Source organism: Ostreococcus lucimarinus, chromosome 16, assembly GCF_000092065.1.
Source record: "Ostreococcus lucimarinus CCE9901 chromosome 16, complete sequence".
Taxonomy (NCBI): Eukaryota; Viridiplantae; Chlorophyta; class Mamiellophyceae; order Mamiellales; family Bathycoccaceae; genus Ostreococcus; species Ostreococcus sp. 'lucimarinus'.
The window spans coordinates 320,656-340,462 of NC_009370.1; the positions used below are offsets into that span (position 1 = coordinate 320,656).

Consider the following 19,807-nt stretch of genomic DNA (forward strand, 5'->3'; position numbering starts at 1 on the left):
GGAGACGTCGTCTCGGCGACGTCATGAAGAGAATGTCCGCATACCTTCTGAACCCAACTCTCTTTTGCGTCGCTCGTTCCTCGTTCGCTCGTTCGCTCGTTCGCTCGTTCGCTCGCGATAGAAATCTAGATTACAAAATGATGATCAACGTTCGACTACGCGGCGGCGGCGGCGGCGGCGCGCGCTGCCTCCCACTCGTCCACGCACTCGACGAGCAAACGATTGACGAGCTCGGGGGCCTCGTCTTGCGGGCAGTGTCCGACGCCCGGGAGCGGGATGAACTTATCGGCGTACGACGCGTATAGTTTCCGCCCTTGGTCGATGTTCTCCCACGGATCTTTATCGCCCCAGAACATGCGCACCGGGACGTCGCATCGAGGCAACAACTCCTCGGGCAGCGGACCGCCGCTGTACGAGATGAAATCCAAAAACACCTCCGCCGCGCCTTCGCGCAATCCCGGACTGAGAATCGCCTCCACGAGCTCATCCGTGACTTGCGCGGAGTCTCCGTACGCTTCGCACAAGATATTCTTCACCGTCCGCGCCTTGGCCACCGAACCGAAGAAGGACTTTCCCACGCTCGTCTCTCGAAGCGTTCGCTGCAGCGCCTTCACGAACGGTCGAATGATCGCCGGCTGCTTGCTCACGTGCAATCCACGCAGGCTGATATTCATCAGCACCACCCCGCGCACCTTCGTCGGCGCGTCCACGGCGGCTTGCAACCCCGCGACGCCGCCCACCGAGTTGCACGCCACGTACGCCGGCGTCCCCACCACCTCGTCCAAAAAATCCTCAATCTGCTTTCCCCACGTCTCGAAGCAGTATATCTCGTTCTGTTCTCGCAGCATCGGATTCGGTTTATCGCTGTACCCGTACCCGAGCAGATCGATCGCGTACACGCGCTTGCCAGTCGCCGCCAGCGCGTTTACGTTTCTTCTCCAGTGGTCCGCGTTCCCGCCGAATCCGTGCACCAGCACCACCGCCGGTCCGTCGCCGTCGCCGACCGCCTCCGTGTACCGTATCGCGTGCGTCTCGTTCGTGCGCGGCGCGCGCCAGCGCCAGTAGCGCTCGTCCACGCCGTAGCGCTGCGCGCGCGTCGCCGGCGTCGTCGTCCCGGTCGACGTCATCGCGACGCGCGCGCGCCGTCTCGCGTCGCCGCGCGCGCGCCGCGGCGCGCGACGCGCCGGCGAGCGACGCGCGACGTCGCGGAGCGTCGACGGCGGCGCGCGCGGCGCGGCGCCGAGCGTCATCGCGCGCGCGGCCGGCCGAGACGCGTCAGAGTGACGCGCGATGGGACGCGAGCGCGTCGCCGCGTCGAGCGCGTCCGCGGCGCCCGCGAGCGCGGAGCGCGCGCGACGCGCGCTCGCGGACGCGCCCGCGGCGTCCGCGCTCTCGGGGTGCGTCGACCGCGCGAGCGACGCGAGGGCGACGCGCGCGAACGAAGGCGCGCGCGAACGACGACTGACGACGCGACGACGCGCGACGACGACGCGACGCAGGTTCGGGTTCGGTGGATACGCCGGACAGGTGTCCCTGACGGCGCGCGCGGCGAGCGACGCGAGCGCGGACGCGGGAGAGGTGGACGAGGACGCGGCGCGCGCGCTGCGGCGATGCGCGCAAAAGTCGTCGACGGCGACGAAGGCGAAGGCGCTGCGAGAACTCCGCGACGCGCTGTTCGTCGACGCCGCGGACGAAGATTCGATGGAGGAAGTGGCGAAAAAGGTGAAAACGGTCGCGGGCGTGCTCGGGGTGTCGCGGGCGTGGGCGAGGGCGTACGATAAATTGGCGGGCGACGGCGACGCGGGATGTCGACGCGAGGCGGCGGCGTTGAACGGAGCGATCGCGGTGGCGGCGGGGAAGGGACTGGGGAAGATTTTGAAGAGCACGCCGATCATGTGCGCGTGGGTGCGGGGGATGTGCGATCCAAGCGCGGAGGTGCGAGAGATGGCGATGGTGGCGTTTGAGAAGACGTTTTCGACCGATGCGCGACGCGCGGGGGCGTTGGCGCTCGCGCACGAAGTGATTTTAGACGATTTGATCGAGGCTTTGAAACGGCGCGGGCCGCAGGATATGATCTTTAAGGAAGGCTCAGAGGCTGAGCAGTACGCGCGTTTCGAGTTGAGCGCGCGCGCGGCTCTCAGGGCGGTGACGTTTACGTGTGAGCGATTGAGCGCGTTTGAGGGAGACGAGAGCGACGCCGCGGCGAGCAAGTTTAGTTATTTGCTCGATGAGTTGGCGACGTTAAAGACGCAAATTCGAGGTGAATACATGGTCATACGCCGAGATGCGTACGCGACGTTGGCGGCGATTTGTAAGCGCGCGGTCGATGACGAAATCACCCCGGCGTGGCGAGACGCGCTTCGAGGCCAAGTGCCTAAAATTGCCTCGACGAGCTTCGCTCTGATTTCGTCCGAGACCGAGCCAGGAGCGATGCGTGATATGTGGGAGCTCATACTCGGTATCGCCACTTCGCACCCCGACGCTTGGGGCGCTATAGATGTCGAAAAAACCTTCATGTCTGGCTTGCGCAAGCACTTCAAACGCGGGAGCTACGGCGCCGCGAGTGTTTCGTCGCCGTCGCTCCTTCCGCTTCTCGCGCACTTGCCCCCGAAAGCGCTTATCGAGCGCGACGCCGATGGTCGCGCCATGTCGGGATTAGTGCGCGTCATGGACGCCGTTTTTGCGGGGTGGTGTTTCTTGAGTTCGAGCGCCGTTCGCTCAAACGAGGCGCGCGATACGCTGCCGGCGATGCGCGAAGGCGTTTTATACGGCGTTCTGAAGCTCGCCCCGCTCACCGATCACGCGGAAGAGTGCGCCACGCACGTCTTGGTCGATCACGTGGTCGATGTGTGGATGCGAGAGTTTTTAGCGCGCGGTAACGGCGCCGCGCTCGATTTGATGTGCGACGTGCTCAACGTGCTGAGCACAAAGCCGCACGCGAAGACCGCCGTCGTGGAGGCGTGGGCGAAATTAGGAGACATCACAGAAGCGGCGTTGGACGACCCCGAAAAAGGCGAACACGCAAATGCGATGTACGCTCGACTGTTTGCATCGGGGAAATTCGCGTCGTCGTCGCAGGCTACGGCGCCATTCGCGAAGGCTGTTTTCGCGCAAGCAGTGGATGCGCCGTCGAAGCAAACCTTCGAGCGATTGGCGACCTTGGTCGAGAGTCTAGGCGTTGAGCCATTCGACGGTGCGCAACGTTTGATGGACTTCGCACTCGCGGACAACGCGCCACAAGGTTCGGGCGCGGTCGTCGCTGCGGTGTTGAAGCACGACGCGAGCTGGTGGAGCGCGGTGCTGGATGACGCGAACGCGGCGGATGAATTGGAGTCGTCTTCGCGCGTGCGAGTCGTAACGGAAGCAATCGCCGCCACGAAATCGTTCGGTGAACTCAAATGCCCGGCGCTCGATGATCTCGTTCGTCGATGCGCGAAGCGATCGAGTGATGCTTCGTGCTCGCAACTGTTAATCGCCATCTCGCAGTTTTTTGAACCGGTTTCCGCCGACGTCGCATCCGACGTCTTTGAAAGTCTCGCTTCGAGCGACCTCGGCGACGGCGCGTCGAACGCGCGTAAAGCGCTGCGCGAGTGGATACTGATACCGCCTAAAGAAGCACTGAGTATTCCGTGGTCAAATGCCGTCGGTGCACTCTTCGCACACGTGCTCTTGGAAAGTCAGCACACCGTGAAGTGCGTGATTCACGAAGCCGAGAGCGAGGGTGAAAGCGAGGACGAGGTGGAATACGACGAGACGAAAGTCGGAGAAGTGCAACGCGATTGGAAAGCTTTCGAGTGCGACGCAGAGAGTAATCCAGTACTGTCACCCGCGCTTCAGGCCGCGTTCACAACCGCCATCGCACGCACCGCCGCGGCGACGGCGGCGACGCAACACCCAGGTGAATCCGATTTGGTTTTGAGATTGTGGGCGCAGATGACCGCGCGAGCGCTTCGAGCGTTCCACGTCGACGATGAGACGTTTGCAAAATGCATCGTCGACGAAATGGAAAATAACGTGGACGACGATGTGACTTTTCACTGGCTGAACGCCGTCGCGCGCGTTCTCGATTGGAGCTCGTTGTTGCGCGCGATGGATGCAGACAGGCGAAAAGAATTCACGGTCGACGCGTTAGCGCTGGCGCCGAGTGTCAATAAAGCGTTCGCGATTGCGCTGTGCGGTGATGCTGCGATGCAAACGCAAATATTCGTCTCGCTCGTCAACGCGGTGTTGGAGGCGTCGCCAGATGATGAATCTGCCGAAGACGCGTTGCTCAATTTTTCGCGTCGCGCTCGCGCGCTCGACGAGGCTTGGATCGACAATCACGCCGATGTCGTGCGCGAGTTCCTCGACGCGTCAAGCGCGAAGCGCGATACGTGTTCAAATCGTTTGACGCGAGTCATACCGTGGATATTACCCTCTGACATGTCTGGGGGCGCGCACGCCGAGCGTTTCATCGCTGAGCTCACGCGCGAGGTGATTGCGGATATCGAAAACCGTCGCCGACGATTGGATGGCGCTAAGATTCGACTCGTCGCCGCATGTTTTAGCCGCGCGGACGACTTGGGTGAAACGATTGTCGTGCATTCGATTCAAGACCCCGCGTGCGCGCCTCTCGTGGAGGTGTTTCGCGCGATTGCCAAACGAGAAGCGGCAGAGGCCGCCGCGAGCGCCGCCGCGGCGCGCTTCGGCGACGCTGGCGATAGCGAGTCGCGCGATGGTTCGAGTGCATCTGATGTAGGCATCGCCGCGCTCACCGCGGCAATCATTCGTCGCACCGCCGCGGATTTCGATTCTCGAGATTGGGGCTCTATAATCGGGCGATTGCACGCGTGGACGGCGTTGCGGGCGAAGATGGCGGAGACGTACGCAGAGAACGAAGCCGTCGACGGGGACGACGGTTCACAGTCGGCGCACGCTGCGGCGACGATCGTGTGTCTCATCGATGCGTTACCGATGGAACTTCTTGAAGCCACGGATTCGTCTTCGGGTGATCTCGTTCCTTACGCGGCGCATGGGTCGTCGATGATGACCATCGCCAAGGCGCTCGCGAATGCGTCGTGGCCGCGCGAGCGCGCCGAAATCGTCGAACGTTTATATCGTTGCGTCATCATCACCGGTACCGAGCTGCGCGACGTCGAAGAGGAGGACGACGACGAGCGTCGACATCGCTTCTGGGCCCGATGCCGGGACGAGACGCGCATGTGGATACGCATCGCTGACATTGCGTGCGGCGGCACGCCGACAAAGACGAGCGCGTGGCGAGCCGGCGTTTACGTAGACGCGTGGGACGATGCCCCGTGTGAATCCATAGGCGCGCTTTACCAGTTGCTCGCCATGTTGCCGACGTTGTGGTTCGACGTTTCGGCCGCCGACGACGACGAAGTATTGGAAGCGCTCAGGCGCGCGGCTTATGGTTTGCTTTCCAACGAAGCGCTCATCCAAGCCGCCGTCGTCGGCTTGGACGCGGGAATCGCAGACGTCGCCAAGGTGGAGCAAGCCCTCGACGCCGCGCTCGCGGCCGCGGACGAGAACGACGAAGCAGACGTCGGTAACTTTGGGACACCCGCCGAAAGCGCCGGATTGCGCGAAGATTTGGCGACACTCCTATCGAGCGCCGGGTACGAGCCACGCGTCGCGTGGTTAGGCTGGGCCTTGCTCTTCCGCTACGTCCTCGCCTTGCCCATCGAGTCTTCGTGCAGGGAGCGTTTGGTGAATTATACGCGCGAAACAAAGGCGATTCCATCGCTTATGCGCGACATCATGCGCTCGATGCCCCTTCCCGAGAGTGCGGACGTAGAAAGCGAAGACGATTTGCCGTCGTCGTGGCGAGGCGTCGATTGGGACAATCCCGCGTCGGCGACGCAAATTTATGATCCGAGATTCTCGTTCGAAGTCTTAATGTACGCCGCCGCGCTCCGCGCGCTTCCAGCGAGCGTTCGAGCGTTCGTAAGCGACATGAAACCTCAACGCGACGCCAAGCGTCTCGAAGGTGCCACCTCGGCGACGGTTTCGCCGACGCTCATCGCCGCCGAATTCAAAGCCGTCTCCGCCATGACGTTCGCCGGCGACGGCACGGGATCACTCACCGTCAAGCCCTCCATCGCCACGCGCGAATTTCTCACGACGTACGAAATCGACGAATCCTCCCTCGAGCTCACCGTGCGTCTCCCCAACGCCTACCCCCTCGCCCCGGCGGAGCTCGTCTGCGCCAAGCGCGTCGGCATCTCCGAGGCTCGCCTTCGCAAATGGATGCTCGGCATCTCCGCCATCCTCAAGCATCAAAACGGTGCCGTCGCCCAGGCTTTACTCCAATGGCAGCGCAACATCGACGCCGAGTTCGCCGGCGTGGAGCCGTGTCCGATTTGCTACGCCGTCATCCACCCCGTGGATCATCAAAAGCCTCGCCTGCGCTGTCGCCAGTGCTCGAACACCTTTCACGCCACCTGTCTCTACACCTGGTTCCGCACGTCGAGCAAGAGTTCGTGTCCACTGTGCGTCACGCCGTGGGGGAGTTCGTACCGTTAGTCTCGATCGAGTAGCTAGTTTAGACGATACGAGTCGAGTTAGAATCCGTCGGCGTCGGCGTCGACGCCTCACACGTCGAGGCGTCGCGATGAGCGCGCCGTCCATTTTCCTCGTCCTCGCCGTCGGCGCCCTCGAGCACGTCTACAGCGCGAGCGCGAACACGACGCACGTCAAGCGCACCGTGTTGATCGTCGACGGCGACCGCGCGCGTCGTCCGTCGCCGTTGATTCTTTGGAACGCCACGGCGAGATGCGAATTAAAAATCGGCGACGTCGCGTACGCGAGCGCGCTGCGGCGCGCGCACGCGTCGCCTCGATGGCGAACGCATCGCGACGCCCTCGTCGCGGCGCGCGGGTGCGAGATTCGCGCGGTGGCGAGCGCGGAGGCGGTGGCGGGACGGCGCGAGCGACGCGCGCCGGGTGCCGAGTTTTCAACGAAAAATGGATTCGACGGTCGCGCCGCGATGCGACGGACGATCGAGCGCGCGCGCAAGGAACACGCGGACGTGTTGCGACGCGCGGTGGACGCGGCGGAGGCGAGACGGCGGGAGAGCTTCGGAAGGGAGGCGGGGTACGTCGAGGTCGAGGCGCTCGACGGGACGAGCGCGGCGTTGGTGCACGTGCTGGGACGCGTCGTGCGAGAGACGATCGCGCCGAGCAGCTGGCGTCCGCGCGCGGGGGGACGCGACGGCGCGCGGTACGTGCGAAGGATCGTTTGGGTGGTGCAAACGCACGGGGGACGGTGCGTGGCGATTTGTTTACCGCCGACGACGGAGGCGGCGGCGGCGGAGCGATCTTTATTGAAAGACGGTGCGGTGATCGACGTGCGCAACGCGTTGGTTCGACGAAACGCGCAGACGGGCGTGTGTGACTTAGTGTGCGACGTTCGATCGCACTGGCGCGCGCTCGATGGGAAGGACCCGAGGTACGCCGACGTGTGCGCTCGCGCGCCGAAATCGGCGTTTGAGCAAACGCTGACGTTCGAAGCGCTCGCGCTCGCGATGCACTCGAACGGATTCGCGCGCGCGTCGTCCATGATTCGATTCAAAGCGTGCGTGCGATGGGTGAAGGTGGCCACAGAGCGTAGACGCGTGCCACCGATGCTTCGCGAGACGGACTCATCCGTGACGGCGGCGATGACGTACTTGGCGTGCCTCGCGTGCTCGCGAGAGCTCGAAACCGATCACAACAACGTGTACAAGATGTGTCACTGCACGTCAAACGACGCGAGGTGTGGGTTCGTGTGGCGGGACATCGTGCTCGGAATGCAAAGCGACCACGGAGATTCCAAGACGGTGATTCCGGTGCGGGCGCGCGGCGACATCGCGCGACGACTTTTATTCAACGTCGACGCGTCGAGCGTGTTGGACGAACACGCCAGCGACGACGAGTTTGACGACTTCGACGACGACGACGCAGCTCCGCGTTCAGATCACAAGAAGGTCGTGGTTGCCGCCATCAACGCGCTCGCCGCCGGCCGTCGAAACGCCGCCATGGATTGGCGAGTGAAATTCCCCGCGCTCGACGAGAACGGACTGCCGAGACGAGACGAGCTCGAGCTCGTGGATTTTAACGCAGACTAAGCCACATCACTCGTCGCCGCGTGGGCGATCTCTCGGAGCACGCGCGCGCGCTCTTCGACGAAGTCTAACTCGCGCGAGAGGCTCGCGTCGCCGCCGTAGGCGCGATTATCGCGTGAGCACCGACACGCCAGGTTTCGCACCGCCATCTTCGCCTCGGCGAGACCGCGCACTTTTTCCACCATCGCCCGCGCCCTGTACGCCGCCTCCTGTTGCAATCGCCCGTTTTCGCGCTTCAAGTCTTCATCCTGTTGTCGCAGCCGAGCGACGGACGCCGTCGCCGCCAACCGTTCCTCCTCCATGTGTTTCACCGCGCGCTCGTGCGCCGCGCGCGTCGCCTCCACGCGCTCGTTCGACTCCACCACGCTCGCGCGCAAGCTTTCGTACGTCCGCTGCAGCGTATCGTGCCGTCCGAGCACATCGGCGATGTCCTCGAACGCGTTTCCCCGCGCCGCTTCCTCGGCGACGCGCGCCAGAAACCATTCAAACACCCGCACCCGACCCAACTCCTCCTCCACGCTCGCCCCCGCGCTCGCGCGCTCGCGCAGGCTCCATCGCATCTCCGTCAATCGCGCGTCCCGCGCCTCGTTCGCCTCCCGCTCCTCTTTCGCCCGTCGCAGCGCCGACTGTCGCTTCACCTCGTTCTCCCGCACGAACGCCTCGAACCGCCCGACGTCCGCGCGCGCGCGCCGCTGCGCCTCGTTCGTCGCGCGCTCGCGCCTCGCGCACGCCTCCGCGCGCGCGTCGCGCTCGCGCTTCTTCGCCTCGAGCGCGAGCGACACGCGCGCGAGCGCCAGCGCCTCGAGCGCGCGCGACGACCGCGCGGCGGTTCGCGCGAACGCCGCCACCGCGCGCGCCTCGCTCGCATCGCTCGTCGCCGCCGCGTCCGACGCGAGCGCGGTGAGGAAACCCTCGCGCGCGGTCGCGCGCGCGTCGTCGTCCATCGCGTCGCCCGCGTCGCCGTCGTCGTCGTCGTCGTCGCCGTCGTCGTCGTCGCGGTTCGACGTGCGCGCGAACGTCGCTTTGTATCGCCAAAAATAACCGTCGACGCCTCGACGCGCGCGACGCGCGCCGCCTCGACGCGCGCGCGAACGCGCGACGGTTCCCTCGACCGCGCCGAAAACAGGCGCGCGCGCGACGCGCGCGCGACGGGCCGCGTCCGCGCGCGCGCCGACGCCCGGCGCGTCGTCCGTCTCGACGTCGAAAACGCGCGCGCCGCGCACCGTCGCGGACCGTCGCGCGTTAAAACGCGCGCGCTCGAAACGCGCGCCGCGCGCGCGCGATGAACGATGGAAAGTTTCGAGTCGTCGTCGCGGCGCGTCGTCCGTCTCGACGTCGCGCCCGCGCGACGCCGCTCGAGCGTCACGTCGCGACGCGCGATGTCGCGAATCGCCGCGCTTCGCGCGCTCGCGCTCGTCGCGTGCGTCGCGACGCTCGTCGATCGTCGATGCGGCGTCCCGTCGTCGTCGTCGGCGTCCGACGCGACGGCGTTCGACGAGTCGCGCGCGCGCGCGACGGCGCGCGCGCTCGAGGCGCTCGGCGCGCGACCGTGCGGGACGCCCGCCGAGGCGCGCGGATTCGCGACGCTCGAGCGCGCGACGACGACGATGGCCGAGGCGCTCGCGCGGGACGCGGGCGCACACGGCGTCGCGTCCTGGACGACCGCGGAGACGCGCGCGACGTCGACGTGGACGAGCGAGGCGTACGAGACGACGTACGCGAACGCGACGGCGACGACGACGAAGGCGATGAATCGGGACGCGATCGAGCGGTTAGGGTACGACGAGCGCGTGGTCGTCGTGAGCGCGCACGTGGACACGGCGCACGCGAGCGCGGGCGGGAGCGACGCGGGAGCGTGCGCGGCGATCGCGCTGGAGACGATGCGGGCGCTGTCGGCGCGAATCGCGGCGGCGGCGAACGAAAAGGCGAAGAGCGGAGGGACGGCGTCGCCGGTGATGTGCGACGCGAAAGCGCGGCGGTGCGCGTCGGTGGTTTTGACGTTTAGCACGGCGGAGGAGGACGGATTGGCGGGCGCGCGAGGGTTGACGGCGTCGCGGGAGTGGGCGCGGCGAGCGCCGCAGGCGATTTTAAACCTCGAGTCGATGGGCGCGGGCGGGCCGCATCGAATGTTTCAGGCGCGCGCGGACACGGCGGTCGGAAGGCAGGCGCTGCGCGCGTGGGCGCGCGTCGCGCCGCTCGCGAGCGGCGGCGTCTTCGGAGACGATGTGTTCAAGTCGGGGTTGATCAACAGCGGCACCGATTACTCGGTGTTTCGGAAATTTAGCGACGCCGAGGCGCTGTTCGATTTCGCGTTCGTCGAGCGCACGATGGTGTATCACACGCCGCGAGATCGGGTGAAATATATCCGGCCGGGGTCGTTTAAGCATTCGGGGGAGAATTTGCTCGAGTTTTTATCGGACTACGTCACGCGCGGCGGATTCGAGAGCGAAGGCGACGACGCGCGCGCGACGAAATCATCGCCGCCGGTGTCGTGGTACACGATCCCTGGATACGGCATGGTGGTGCACGACGCGCCTCGGCGCGAGACGCACGCGGTCTTCTTCGCCGCGCCGCTCGTCCTCTTCGCCGCGTTTTTGCACAAGGCGTACGTCGGCGAAATATTCGCCTCGTCGTCGGCTTGCTCCGAAGCCGCGCGCGTTCGCATGGAAAACACGTTTCGACTCATGGTGAGCGTCCCGTTCGTCATCGCGGGGTGCGCCGCGAGCTGGATGGGTGCCATCGCATCAGCCGCGCTCGCGCCCGCGACGGTGGCGTTCGCGTTCGGCGAGCCGAGTTTGTACGTCGCTCGTCCGCTCGCGCTCGGCGCGCTCGCGGGCTCAGCCGCGTGTCTCGCCTTCATCTGCGTTCAAAGGTTCACGCGCATGCTCGCGTTCGCGATGATGCCCTTACCGGTGAAGATGAAATCGAACGCCGACGACGAGCGCGTCGTCGAGTGGTCGCTGCTTCTGGGAAACGTCGCGATTTGGGGCGCGGCGGCGTCTCGCGCGACGCGCGCCGAGATCGGCTCGTCCTACATCCCGCTGCTTTGGCTGATATTGCCGTCGTCCATAATCATCGCGCCGGTTCTCGTGCCGTGGATTCTCGCGCATGGTCGATCGAGCGAAACGGAAGCCGCGCCGCCGCCGCCGACGCCGATGAACGTCGCGTTCGCCATCGCCGCGCCGGTGTGGATTACGTTTCCGAACGCCGCCCTCGTGCTTCGCGTCTTGCAAGGCATCGGCGCGCGTTCGCCTCTGAGTGATGATATCGTGTATCTCTACGACGCCATCGGCGGCGCCGTGGTCGGGATCTTCGTCGCCATGACGTGTAGCTTTTTGGTTCCGGGCGCGGTGGCGAAGGAGGACTCGGCGTCGTGGCGGCGCGGCGCCAGGATCTCAATCATCACGCTCGCTTCGGCGTGCGCGTATACCGTGGTTTTCATGCGCGCGAACGCGGGCGTGCACTGGACGGCGTTGTCGCCGCAGCCACTGGTCTTGACGCACATCTCCGACGCGTCGTTTTCTCGCTCGCGCGTCGTGTTGGCGCGCGCTGGAGCGTCTCGCACGCGACGCGTCGTCGAGCACCTCGAATCCAACCCCGCCATCGCTCGCGCGTTCACGTTCGATTGCACCGCCAACGCGACGTATGATTTTGTGAACACCGTCGTCAGGGGCGCGTGCGTGATCGATGCGAAACAGAAGACACCCGGCGTCGACGCGCTCGCGATGGAGGCGAGAGCCACTGGAGCGTCGCCGCCGAAATTTACGACGCCGCGCCAAAGACACGCACCGAACGTGCGTTCGGTGACGATGGACGTGGGCGAAAGCACGCGATGGGTGCTCGCGGTGGACACGCGGTGCGTCGCTCGCGTCGCCATCAAGGCGCTTTACGATGAAAACGACGACGAATCGCCCGAGCAATGGGTGCGCGTCGAGCCGTACGCGCCCGGCGGCAAGAAACGACACGTGCTCAACGGCGTCGGCGGCCTCTCGGCGCCGTCGACGTACGCGATTTGGTATGAAACGCGCGACGCGGAGACGCGCGCTCGTTACTTTTCGAGCGACGACGAAGCGCAAGCGCGCGCGTGCGCCAAAGGCTTGCGCGCGCGAACGGATTACGTCGCGCGAACGCCGAGCGTCGTCGCCGTCGACGCGGCTTTGCCCACATGGGCGGTGCCGTTCGGTAAACATCGAAGCCCGCAATGGCTAGGTTTCGTAGAAACGCACGATGTGTTGAATTGAATTAAATTGAATCGGCTCGTTCACGCCGCCGCCGCGCTTCTCGAAGAGCGAGTCTCCACGAAGAGCAAGTCTTCATCCGTCCCGAACGCCGTCCGCGCCTCGTCGAACCGCGCGCGAGAGACCATCACGTCGCCCCCATCCGGCGCCGGGTCGAATATTCTAAATCGAATCACCCTCCCGCCGTCGACGTCCGCGCCTCGCACGACGACGAAGTGCCCGACGAAATCGCGCTCGCGTTCGCGTTCGCCCTCCCGCGCCGTCAACAACCGCGCGTCCACCAGAGCCACGCACCGCACCGCCCGCGTCGAGAGCGCTCGCGCGATGTCCTCCGCGCGCATCCTCGCGCGCACCACCGTCGAGGCGTCCGCGCGCGCGAAGAGCCTCGCCACGCGCTCGCAGTCCTTTATCAACTCGTTCTCGTAAAAGCCGTCGTTCGCGTACCGCGGATCGACGCCCGCGCGCGTCGTCACCAGCGTCGCCCTCGCGCCCGTCGCTCGCACCGCGCGCAGCAAATCGATCGTCCAGCACGACCTCGCGCGCAGCGCCCGTCGCAGGGCGTCGCGCGGCGTCCCGCTCGCGCTCGCCGCCGCGCTCAGCCCGCAGTCCCACGCCGAGCGCTGTTCGCGCGGCGTCCAATCCGCCGCCTCGTCGCGCGCGCGCGCGGGAAACCGTCCAAACGTTCGGTCGAACGCGCGCGCCGTCATGGCGCGCGCGCGCGCGGTCCGGTCGTCGTCGTCGCGCCGTCGCGTTCGCATCGTTCGAACACCGTTACTCGAAATGTTTGATTGATGAAGGCGCGATTCGTCGCGCGAGGACGCGAAATGCGGCGCCGAGGCGCGCGCGCGACGCGCGCGACGGCGTCGTTCGCGCGCGTCGTCGCGCGCGGCGCGCGGCGCGCGGCGCGCGGCGGTGTGAGGAAATGGAGCGTCGACTCGCGCTCACGCGAGGCACGGGACGGCGGCGGCGGCGGCGAAGAGGAGCGACGCGCGCTCGCTCGCGGCGATGGCGGCGCACGCGCTCGAGCCCGACGCCGACGTGGTGCCGACGGCGCACGCGGCGCACGCGCTCGAGCCCGCGTTCGCGGCGAACGTGCCCGACGGACAGAAATCACACGCGCCGGCGACGCGTCCGCGCGCGCGCGCCCGGGATCGATCGCTCACTGTTACTCATACCCGAATGTCCGAAATCGTCGTCGTATTTATGCGCGACGCGCACCGTACTCGAGCGCTCTGAAAGGCCATCAGTAAAGCGTCGCGAGACGTCGCGTCCGACCGCCTCCCGCGCGCGCGTCGCACACCGCGACGCGCGCGCGCGACGCGACGGACGACGCGGAAGACGACACGGAAGACGGACGACGGACGCTCGAACCGCGAGCGATGCCGACCGCCGCGATGACGGCGCGAACGAAGGACGAACGACGACGATTCGTCGTTCGAGGCGCGATCACGCGCGCGCCCTGCCTCCCGGAATTGAGCGCGAAGGCGACGCCGGAAGCGCGTAAGAAGGTCGATTTCAACGAGGTGATGAAGAAGGCGTCCGCGCGGGCGTTTCGCGGCGGCGTCGCGGGATTCGCGGCGGGCGTGATTCAGGTCGGGACGTTCATGTGGATGCGAACGGCGATGAATTATCAGTACGCGAACGGCGGGACGATGCTGTCGAGCATTAAGGCGCTGTATAAGGAGGGCGGAGTGCCGAGATTGTATAAGGGGATGTCGTTTGCGATCGTGCAAGCGCCGTTGAGCCGATTCGGGGACACGGCGGCGAACACTGGGGTGATCGCGGCGTTGGAGGCGTACTATCCGCAAATGCCGGTGAGCGTGATGACGGGATTCGCGAGCGTCGGAGGCGCGACGTGGCGGATCTTTTTAACGCCCGTGGACACGTTCAAGACGACGCTGCAAGTGCAAGGGAACGCGGCCTTCGCGTTGTTGAAGGATAAGGTGCGAACTGGTGGCGTCGGAGTGTTGTACAACGGCGCGGCGGCGAACTTCGCGGCGAACTGGGTCGGCAACTATCCGTGGTTCGCGACGTTCAACTACTTGCAAAAGGCGATCCCGAAGCAAGACACGAAGTTGAAGAACAACGCGCGCAACGCTTTGATCGGTATGGCGGCGTCGATCGTGTCCGATTGCATCTCCAACTCTTTGCGCGTCGTGAAGACGGTCAAGCAAACCTCTGGCGACGCCAAGTTGAGTTACACGGGCGCCATCAAGGGTGTGCTCGAAAAGGACGGCATGAAGGGCTTGTTCGGCCGTGGATTGTCCACGCGCATCGCCACGAATGTGTTGCAAGCCATGGTGTTCTCTGTGGCGTGGAAGGCTATCGAGGAAGAGCTCAACAAGAAGGCTGAAGCCAAGAACGCCGCGCCGGCGAAGAAGGGCAAAAAGGCGTCCCTCACCGCCGCGCAAGTCGCCGGCGTCGGGTTACCCCCGCTCAGCATCGCGTAAACAAACGCGATTAATATCTGTAGATCATTCGATCTCTGTGCCGCTCGAAAACCGAGCAGCGCACATTTTTCTCGCGTCGACACGAAGCAGAGCGCTCGCGGGGCGAGCGGTGATACAATACGCCGTTTCGCTCTTCGGCGAATTCCAGCATGTGAAATAAACACGCACGTATATAATCATAATCACAATGCTCGTCTCTCTAACTAAAACTTAATATCCTCGTCACACGCGCGCTCACGCCGCGACCGGGTCGAGCTGCTTGTCCGTGAACACCCACTCGTCGCCCTTCTTGACGACGGCGATGCACTTGCTGCCGACGCGCCAAGTCGCCGTGGCGATGGGCGTCGGGTCATACAGGTACAGATCCGGGAACGCCTTTTGCAACGCCTCGGTGGCCTTCTTGGCGTGGTAGTGCGGGATGGTGTGGTTGATGTGATGCGCGACGTGCGTGCTGCCGATGCGGTGGTGCAAAAAGTCAAACACTGGCCCGTACGGGCGATCAATCGTCATAAACGCGCCCTTGACCAAGTTCCAGTCGTCGCCCTCAAAGTGCGGCACGTCCACGTCAGTGTGCTGCAACCACGTGTACAGGACGAGCCAAAAGTTGGTCACCATGTACGGTCCGACGTAGAGCGCCATGACGGTGGCGACACCGCTGTGCGCCGCCCACGCCGCGAGCGCTCCCAAAACCGCCACGACGCCGACGTCGCTCTGCCAAACCTTCTTCGCCCACTTCCCCGGGAACAACGCGTGCTTACCCTTCTCGCCCATGAACGGCAAGAAGTGGTTCGTGTTCCCGCGAACCGGCCCACCGCTGGCGCCGGTGAGCAAATAAATCGGCCACCCCAAGGCGAACACTCCGACGAGGTTCAAAAACGTAAACGGCCCTTCGCCGAGCAACCCGCGCAACTTGAACATCACGTTCGCGTCCTCCGTCCCCAACCGCGCCGGCACGTGCGTCTCTCCCTCGAGCACGTGATTAGTCCTCGAGTGATGCACCGCGTGCGACCGCTGCCACGAAAAATACGGCACCAACAACAACGAGTGCAGCGCGTATCCCACCGCGTCTTGAATCGTTTTATCGTCGCTAAACGCGCCGTGTCCGCACTCGTGCGCCGCGACCCAGCACCCGGTCGCCGCCGTTCCCGTCACGAACGCGTACGCCACCCACACCGGCCAATACGCCGCCGTCACCGGCACGCACGCCCACGCCAGCGCGCCGCACGCCAGCGTGATCGCCGTCGAGCACGCCGCGTACGCGAGCGACTTTCCCGTGTCCCGCTCGAAGCACTCCCTCGGGATCGCGCGCAGCACCTCTTGCATCGTCGGGAACGTCTTCGCCTCGGCGTTCAGCGCCTTGGCGTTCAAGCCCGAGCGCAGTTGTTCGTGTCGCGACGTGTCGTAGGTCGTCGCGGCGTCGGCGCGCGCGGCGCGGGCGACGCGCGCGCGATCGCGACGTGACGTCGTCGAGCGAGAGAACGCGGCGCGCGGGAGCGCGCGAGCGCGCGGGAGCGTCAGAGCGCGGAGCATGACGCGCGACTGTCGTTCGTGGATCGCGGTGCCGCGGGAAAGCGGTCGACGCGCGAGCGCCGGTGAGTGCGAACGCGACGACGCGACGGGAGAGCCTTATCCCGCGAGGCGCGAAGGCGGACGCGAGGCGAGCGAAACGCGCGAACGAATCGGGGCGTTACAAAGGCTAGACGACGCGCGAGAGACGCATGGAACGTAAAATCTTATCCACGAGTTGTGCGATCACGGTGTGGGATTGACGCTCGTCGCCGTGGTCGGTGAATAAAGACTTGAGCCTGGCGACGACGTCGTGGCGGATGATGAGCTCCTTGGGACGCTGGGCGTGCTCGTGGACGACGCCGAGGGTCTTGAGAAGGGTGATGCGGATCGTCGGTTTCGTGGTTGGGGAAGTGATGGCGTCCATGAGGGATGGGATGAAATCCTCGTTGGCCAGGGCTTGGCACAAGCGGGGGGATTTGGAGATGAGATCGAGCAAGGCTTCGAGGACGTTGGCTTGGGAGGTGGATTCGTCGAGGACCTCGAGGATGGAATCGATGGCGTCCGTCTCGAGCAAGCGAGCTTCGACTTTCCACGGTTCGATAGCGAGCCAGGAACCGACGGCATTGAGCGCGGAGAGTGTCCATCCGGAGTTCACGGCTATGAGCTGGACGTAGGTGTCCAACGCGCCGTGCTTCTCCAAAATTTCGCGCGTTTTCCGACTCGTCGACGCCATGTCGCACAAGAGCGGCACGGCGAGCGTCATCGCGGAAGAGCGCGCGGTGGTCGCGACTGCGGCGGTGTTGACTTTATCGCCATTCGTGGCCGTCGACATCGAGCCATCTCCGTTCTTTTCGTCCCGAGCGCTGGCGATGATTTGAACGAGGATTGGAATCAAACCCGCCACGGCGGCTTGCTCCTGACGCTCCTTGTTCACCGCGCACAAGTTGTGCAACGCCTTCAGCGCCATCTCCCACGATTGCGCGTGACCACTTCGAAAGTTACCTTCGACGCATTTCACCAATTTGGGAATCGCTCCGGCGTTTTGCAACACATGAAATGCATTCGTTTGTTGAGACAGCAAGTGCACCAGACCGAGAATCTTCGTCGCCGTCGAGCGAGGGACGACGCTCAATTGCGCCAAACATCCGTGAATAATTCTCACGTCCACGAGCGCCTTGGAGACTTCTGCGCATCCTTCACCACGTTTGGCGACACGATACAGCGTCTCGGCGACGAGTTCGCGGTAATACTTGCCCCCACTGGAACCTCCGCTGCGCGATCGACTGATCGTACTCGCGCCGCCGATTGATCCTGTCATCGACGAACCCCCCTCGCTGCGCGCGTCGTCGATATCGTCCGTGATCATCGCCGCATCTTCTAAACTCGCTGTGTGCGTTGCACCGAGCAAGGTGACAAGTTTCGGGAACAGGCCTGCGCTAGCAAGGGCAAGCGAGACGGTTTGAGCGAGTTGTTTCGGCAGCTGGTCGCCGCGCTCGATCTCCGCGGCAATATAAATCGCCCCGAGTGCGTATTTGGTGAGCTCGCGCCCGTTTCCGCTGTATCCGTAATCCAATACGTCGACTAATATGGGAAGCGCCCCGCATGCGACGAGACATCGTGTGAACACCGGTCCAGCCTTGGCGGTGGCGCGACACAGCCGCAACGCCGCGAGCTTGATCCTCATGCTTGAATCCTTCTTTTTCAGCACCTCTAAAGCCCTAGGTAGCACCGCAAGCGTGACGAACGATGTGAGTATATCTCTGCTCAACATACTCGCTGCCGTGACACACTCTAACGCCACCGTTCGCATTCTTGCCGACGCCGATTCATTTTCTAAGACGTTGACGAAAACGCCGCACGCTCGCGTGGTAAAGAGCGTCTCGTTCGCCACCAATACGCTCGTAGCGGTCTCCATCGCGCGTACGAATTCTGCACCAGCCTGTTCGGCGTCATCTATCGCCGCCACATCACTCGTTGACGTGCCGAACGCATCCTTCAAGCGATCGACGATTGAGATGAGCGATTTGTTGAAGTCGATTTGCGCCTTTGTCACGCCCGAGTCGCTCTTCATAAAGTTCCCCAAATCGCTCTTCATAAAGTTTTCTAAGTCCTTTTGCGAGCTTGAGCGCTCGCTCGCGGCTATTAGGGGTGACGAATTGGCGGCTGCGGCGTCGTCCGCCGCCGTGACGTCGCCGTTCACGCCAACTTTTGCCATTTGATCGATGACTTTAACGATGACGCCTTCCTCCGCGTCGTCATTCTGCGTTCGCCCACCGCTCGCGTCTCGTTTGGTCCACGTCTCGGCGAGCACTTTGTGCTCGTCCATCAACCACGTGTGGTTGATCAACTCCTCCGCGCTCGGTCGATCTTTCGGGTCCCTTTTGAAGCACAACAACAAGAAATCCCGCAACGCCTCTGAAATCCCCGTCGGCAGCGGCGGGTGCTCGTCGCGTACGATCCTAAACAACGCCGGCATGGGATCGAGATCAAAATACGGCGGGTTGCTGGTCAATAACTCTATGATAGTACATCCCACGCTCCATATATCCGCCGCCGCCGTGACGCTCCGCATTTCGATCACTTCCGGCGCCATCCAATACGGAGTCCCCAGCGCCTTGTCGCCCTCGCCCTCACCCTCGGCTCGCGTCCCATCGCCAATCCCGCGCCCATCGCTCGCATCACCATCGCTTCCTTCCGACCTCCCCTCCGCCCCGAACACACCACTCAACCCATCCCCCGACGCCCGTCCGCCCTTTGTCGCCACGCCGAAATCCGCCAACTTCACCACTCCCTCCTTCGTCGTCAATATATTCGCCCCCTTGATGTCCCTGTGCACCACTCCTTGCGAGTGCAAGTACGCCAACCCTCTCAACACCTGCGCGACGTACACCGCGCACAGGCTCTCCGGGAACGCCCCGAATCGACTCGGATGTACCGTTCGCGCCAGCGACCCATTCTCCGCGTACTCCAGCATGATGTACAAGCACTCCTCCACGCGCACCGCGCCCTCATATTTCACGATATTCGCGTGTTCGAGCCTCGACAGCAGCTCCACTTCGCTCGTGATGCGCTCGAGCTGCTCGACCGGGACGCCGCGCAGCGGAATCTCCTTCACCGCGCAAATCGACCCCGTGCGCTGGTCGACGGCTTTGTGCACGCGCGACGTCGCGCCGGAGCCGATGAGCTCGCCCAGGATGTGGTTACCGACGCGTTTCACCGCGTGGTGCGGCGACGCCGGCGGCGACGCCGGCATGGCGCGTCGGAGAGTGCGTTCGATGCGATTGAGATTGGCGACGACGGTTGAAAATTTGAGATTTCGGCGGAGGCGCGGTCGGCGACGGATGCACGCGCGATGCGGGACGCGCGCGACGCGAACGCGCGTCACGAACGAAATGAAAAGACTCGCATGAGATTACACGCGAGATGGCGCGGTTAGATCTCGGCCGAGGTGGAGACGTCGAGGATTCGACGGCGAATGACGCGGTCGGCGACGGCGAGTTGGGCGT

The 19,807-nt window shown here is 64.4% G+C and overlaps 8 protein-coding genes across 8 annotated transcripts; 4 read left to right on the plus strand and 4 right to left on the minus strand.

Annotated features, from left to right (window-relative positions):
• Positions 1-155: 155 nt before the first annotated feature.
• On the minus strand, positions 156-1,127 carry OSTLU_13371 (predicted protein; the record flags this gene model as incomplete). The annotated part of the gene is made up of 1 exon (XM_001422001.1): positions 156-1,127. One exon carries the CDS (start codon positions 1,125-1,127, stop codon positions 156-158), a length of 972 nt encoding a protein of 323 aa, XP_001422038.1.
• A 163-nt stretch (positions 1,128-1,290) lies between these two features.
• On the plus strand, positions 1,291-6,525 carry OSTLU_18578 (predicted protein; the record flags this gene model as incomplete). Its single annotated transcript, XM_001421871.1, has 1 exon — positions 1,291-6,525. One exon carries the CDS (start codon positions 1,291-1,293, stop codon positions 6,523-6,525), a length of 5,235 nt encoding a protein of 1,744 aa, XP_001421908.1.
• Positions 6,526-7,045: 520 nt separating this feature from the next.
• On the plus strand, positions 7,046-8,107 carry OSTLU_93885 (predicted protein; the record flags this gene model as incomplete). The annotated part of the gene is made up of 1 exon (XM_001421872.1): positions 7,046-8,107. A coding segment is annotated over one exon (1,062 nt), but the record flags the coding sequence as incomplete, so codon positions are not given.
• Positions 8,104-9,048, minus strand: OSTLU_28153 (predicted protein; the record flags this gene model as incomplete). The annotated part of the gene is made up of 1 exon (XM_001422002.1): positions 8,104-9,048. One exon carries the CDS (start codon positions 9,046-9,048, stop codon positions 8,104-8,106), a length of 945 nt encoding a protein of 314 aa, XP_001422039.1.
• Positions 9,049-9,711: 663 nt separating this feature from the next.
• On the plus strand, positions 9,712-12,345 carry OSTLU_18580 (predicted protein; the record flags this gene model as incomplete). The annotated part of the gene is made up of 1 exon (XM_001421873.1): positions 9,712-12,345. The coding sequence occupies one exon, from the start codon at positions 9,712-9,714 to the stop codon at positions 12,343-12,345; it is 2,634 nt and encodes an 877-aa protein (XP_001421910.1).
• A 1,523-nt stretch (positions 12,346-13,868) lies between these two features.
• On the plus strand, positions 13,869-14,663 carry OSTLU_4792 (MC family transporter; the record flags this gene model as incomplete). The annotated part of the gene is made up of 1 exon (XM_001421874.1): positions 13,869-14,663. A coding segment is annotated over one exon (795 nt), but the record flags the coding sequence as incomplete, so codon positions are not given.
• Positions 14,664-15,026: 363 nt separating this feature from the next.
• OSTLU_18582 (predicted protein) lies at positions 15,027-16,115 on the minus strand (the record flags this gene model as incomplete). Its single annotated transcript, XM_001422003.1, has 1 exon — positions 15,027-16,115. One exon carries the CDS (start codon positions 16,113-16,115, stop codon positions 15,027-15,029), a length of 1,089 nt encoding a protein of 362 aa, XP_001422040.1.
• A 2,482-nt stretch (positions 16,116-18,597) lies between these two features.
• Positions 18,598-19,554, minus strand: OSTLU_37745 (predicted protein; the record flags this gene model as incomplete). The annotated part of the gene is made up of 2 exons (XM_001422004.1): positions 18,598-18,915; positions 19,021-19,554. Coding segments are annotated over 2 exons (852 nt in total), but the record flags the coding sequence as incomplete, so codon positions are not given.
• Positions 19,555-19,807: the final 253 nt, after the last annotated feature.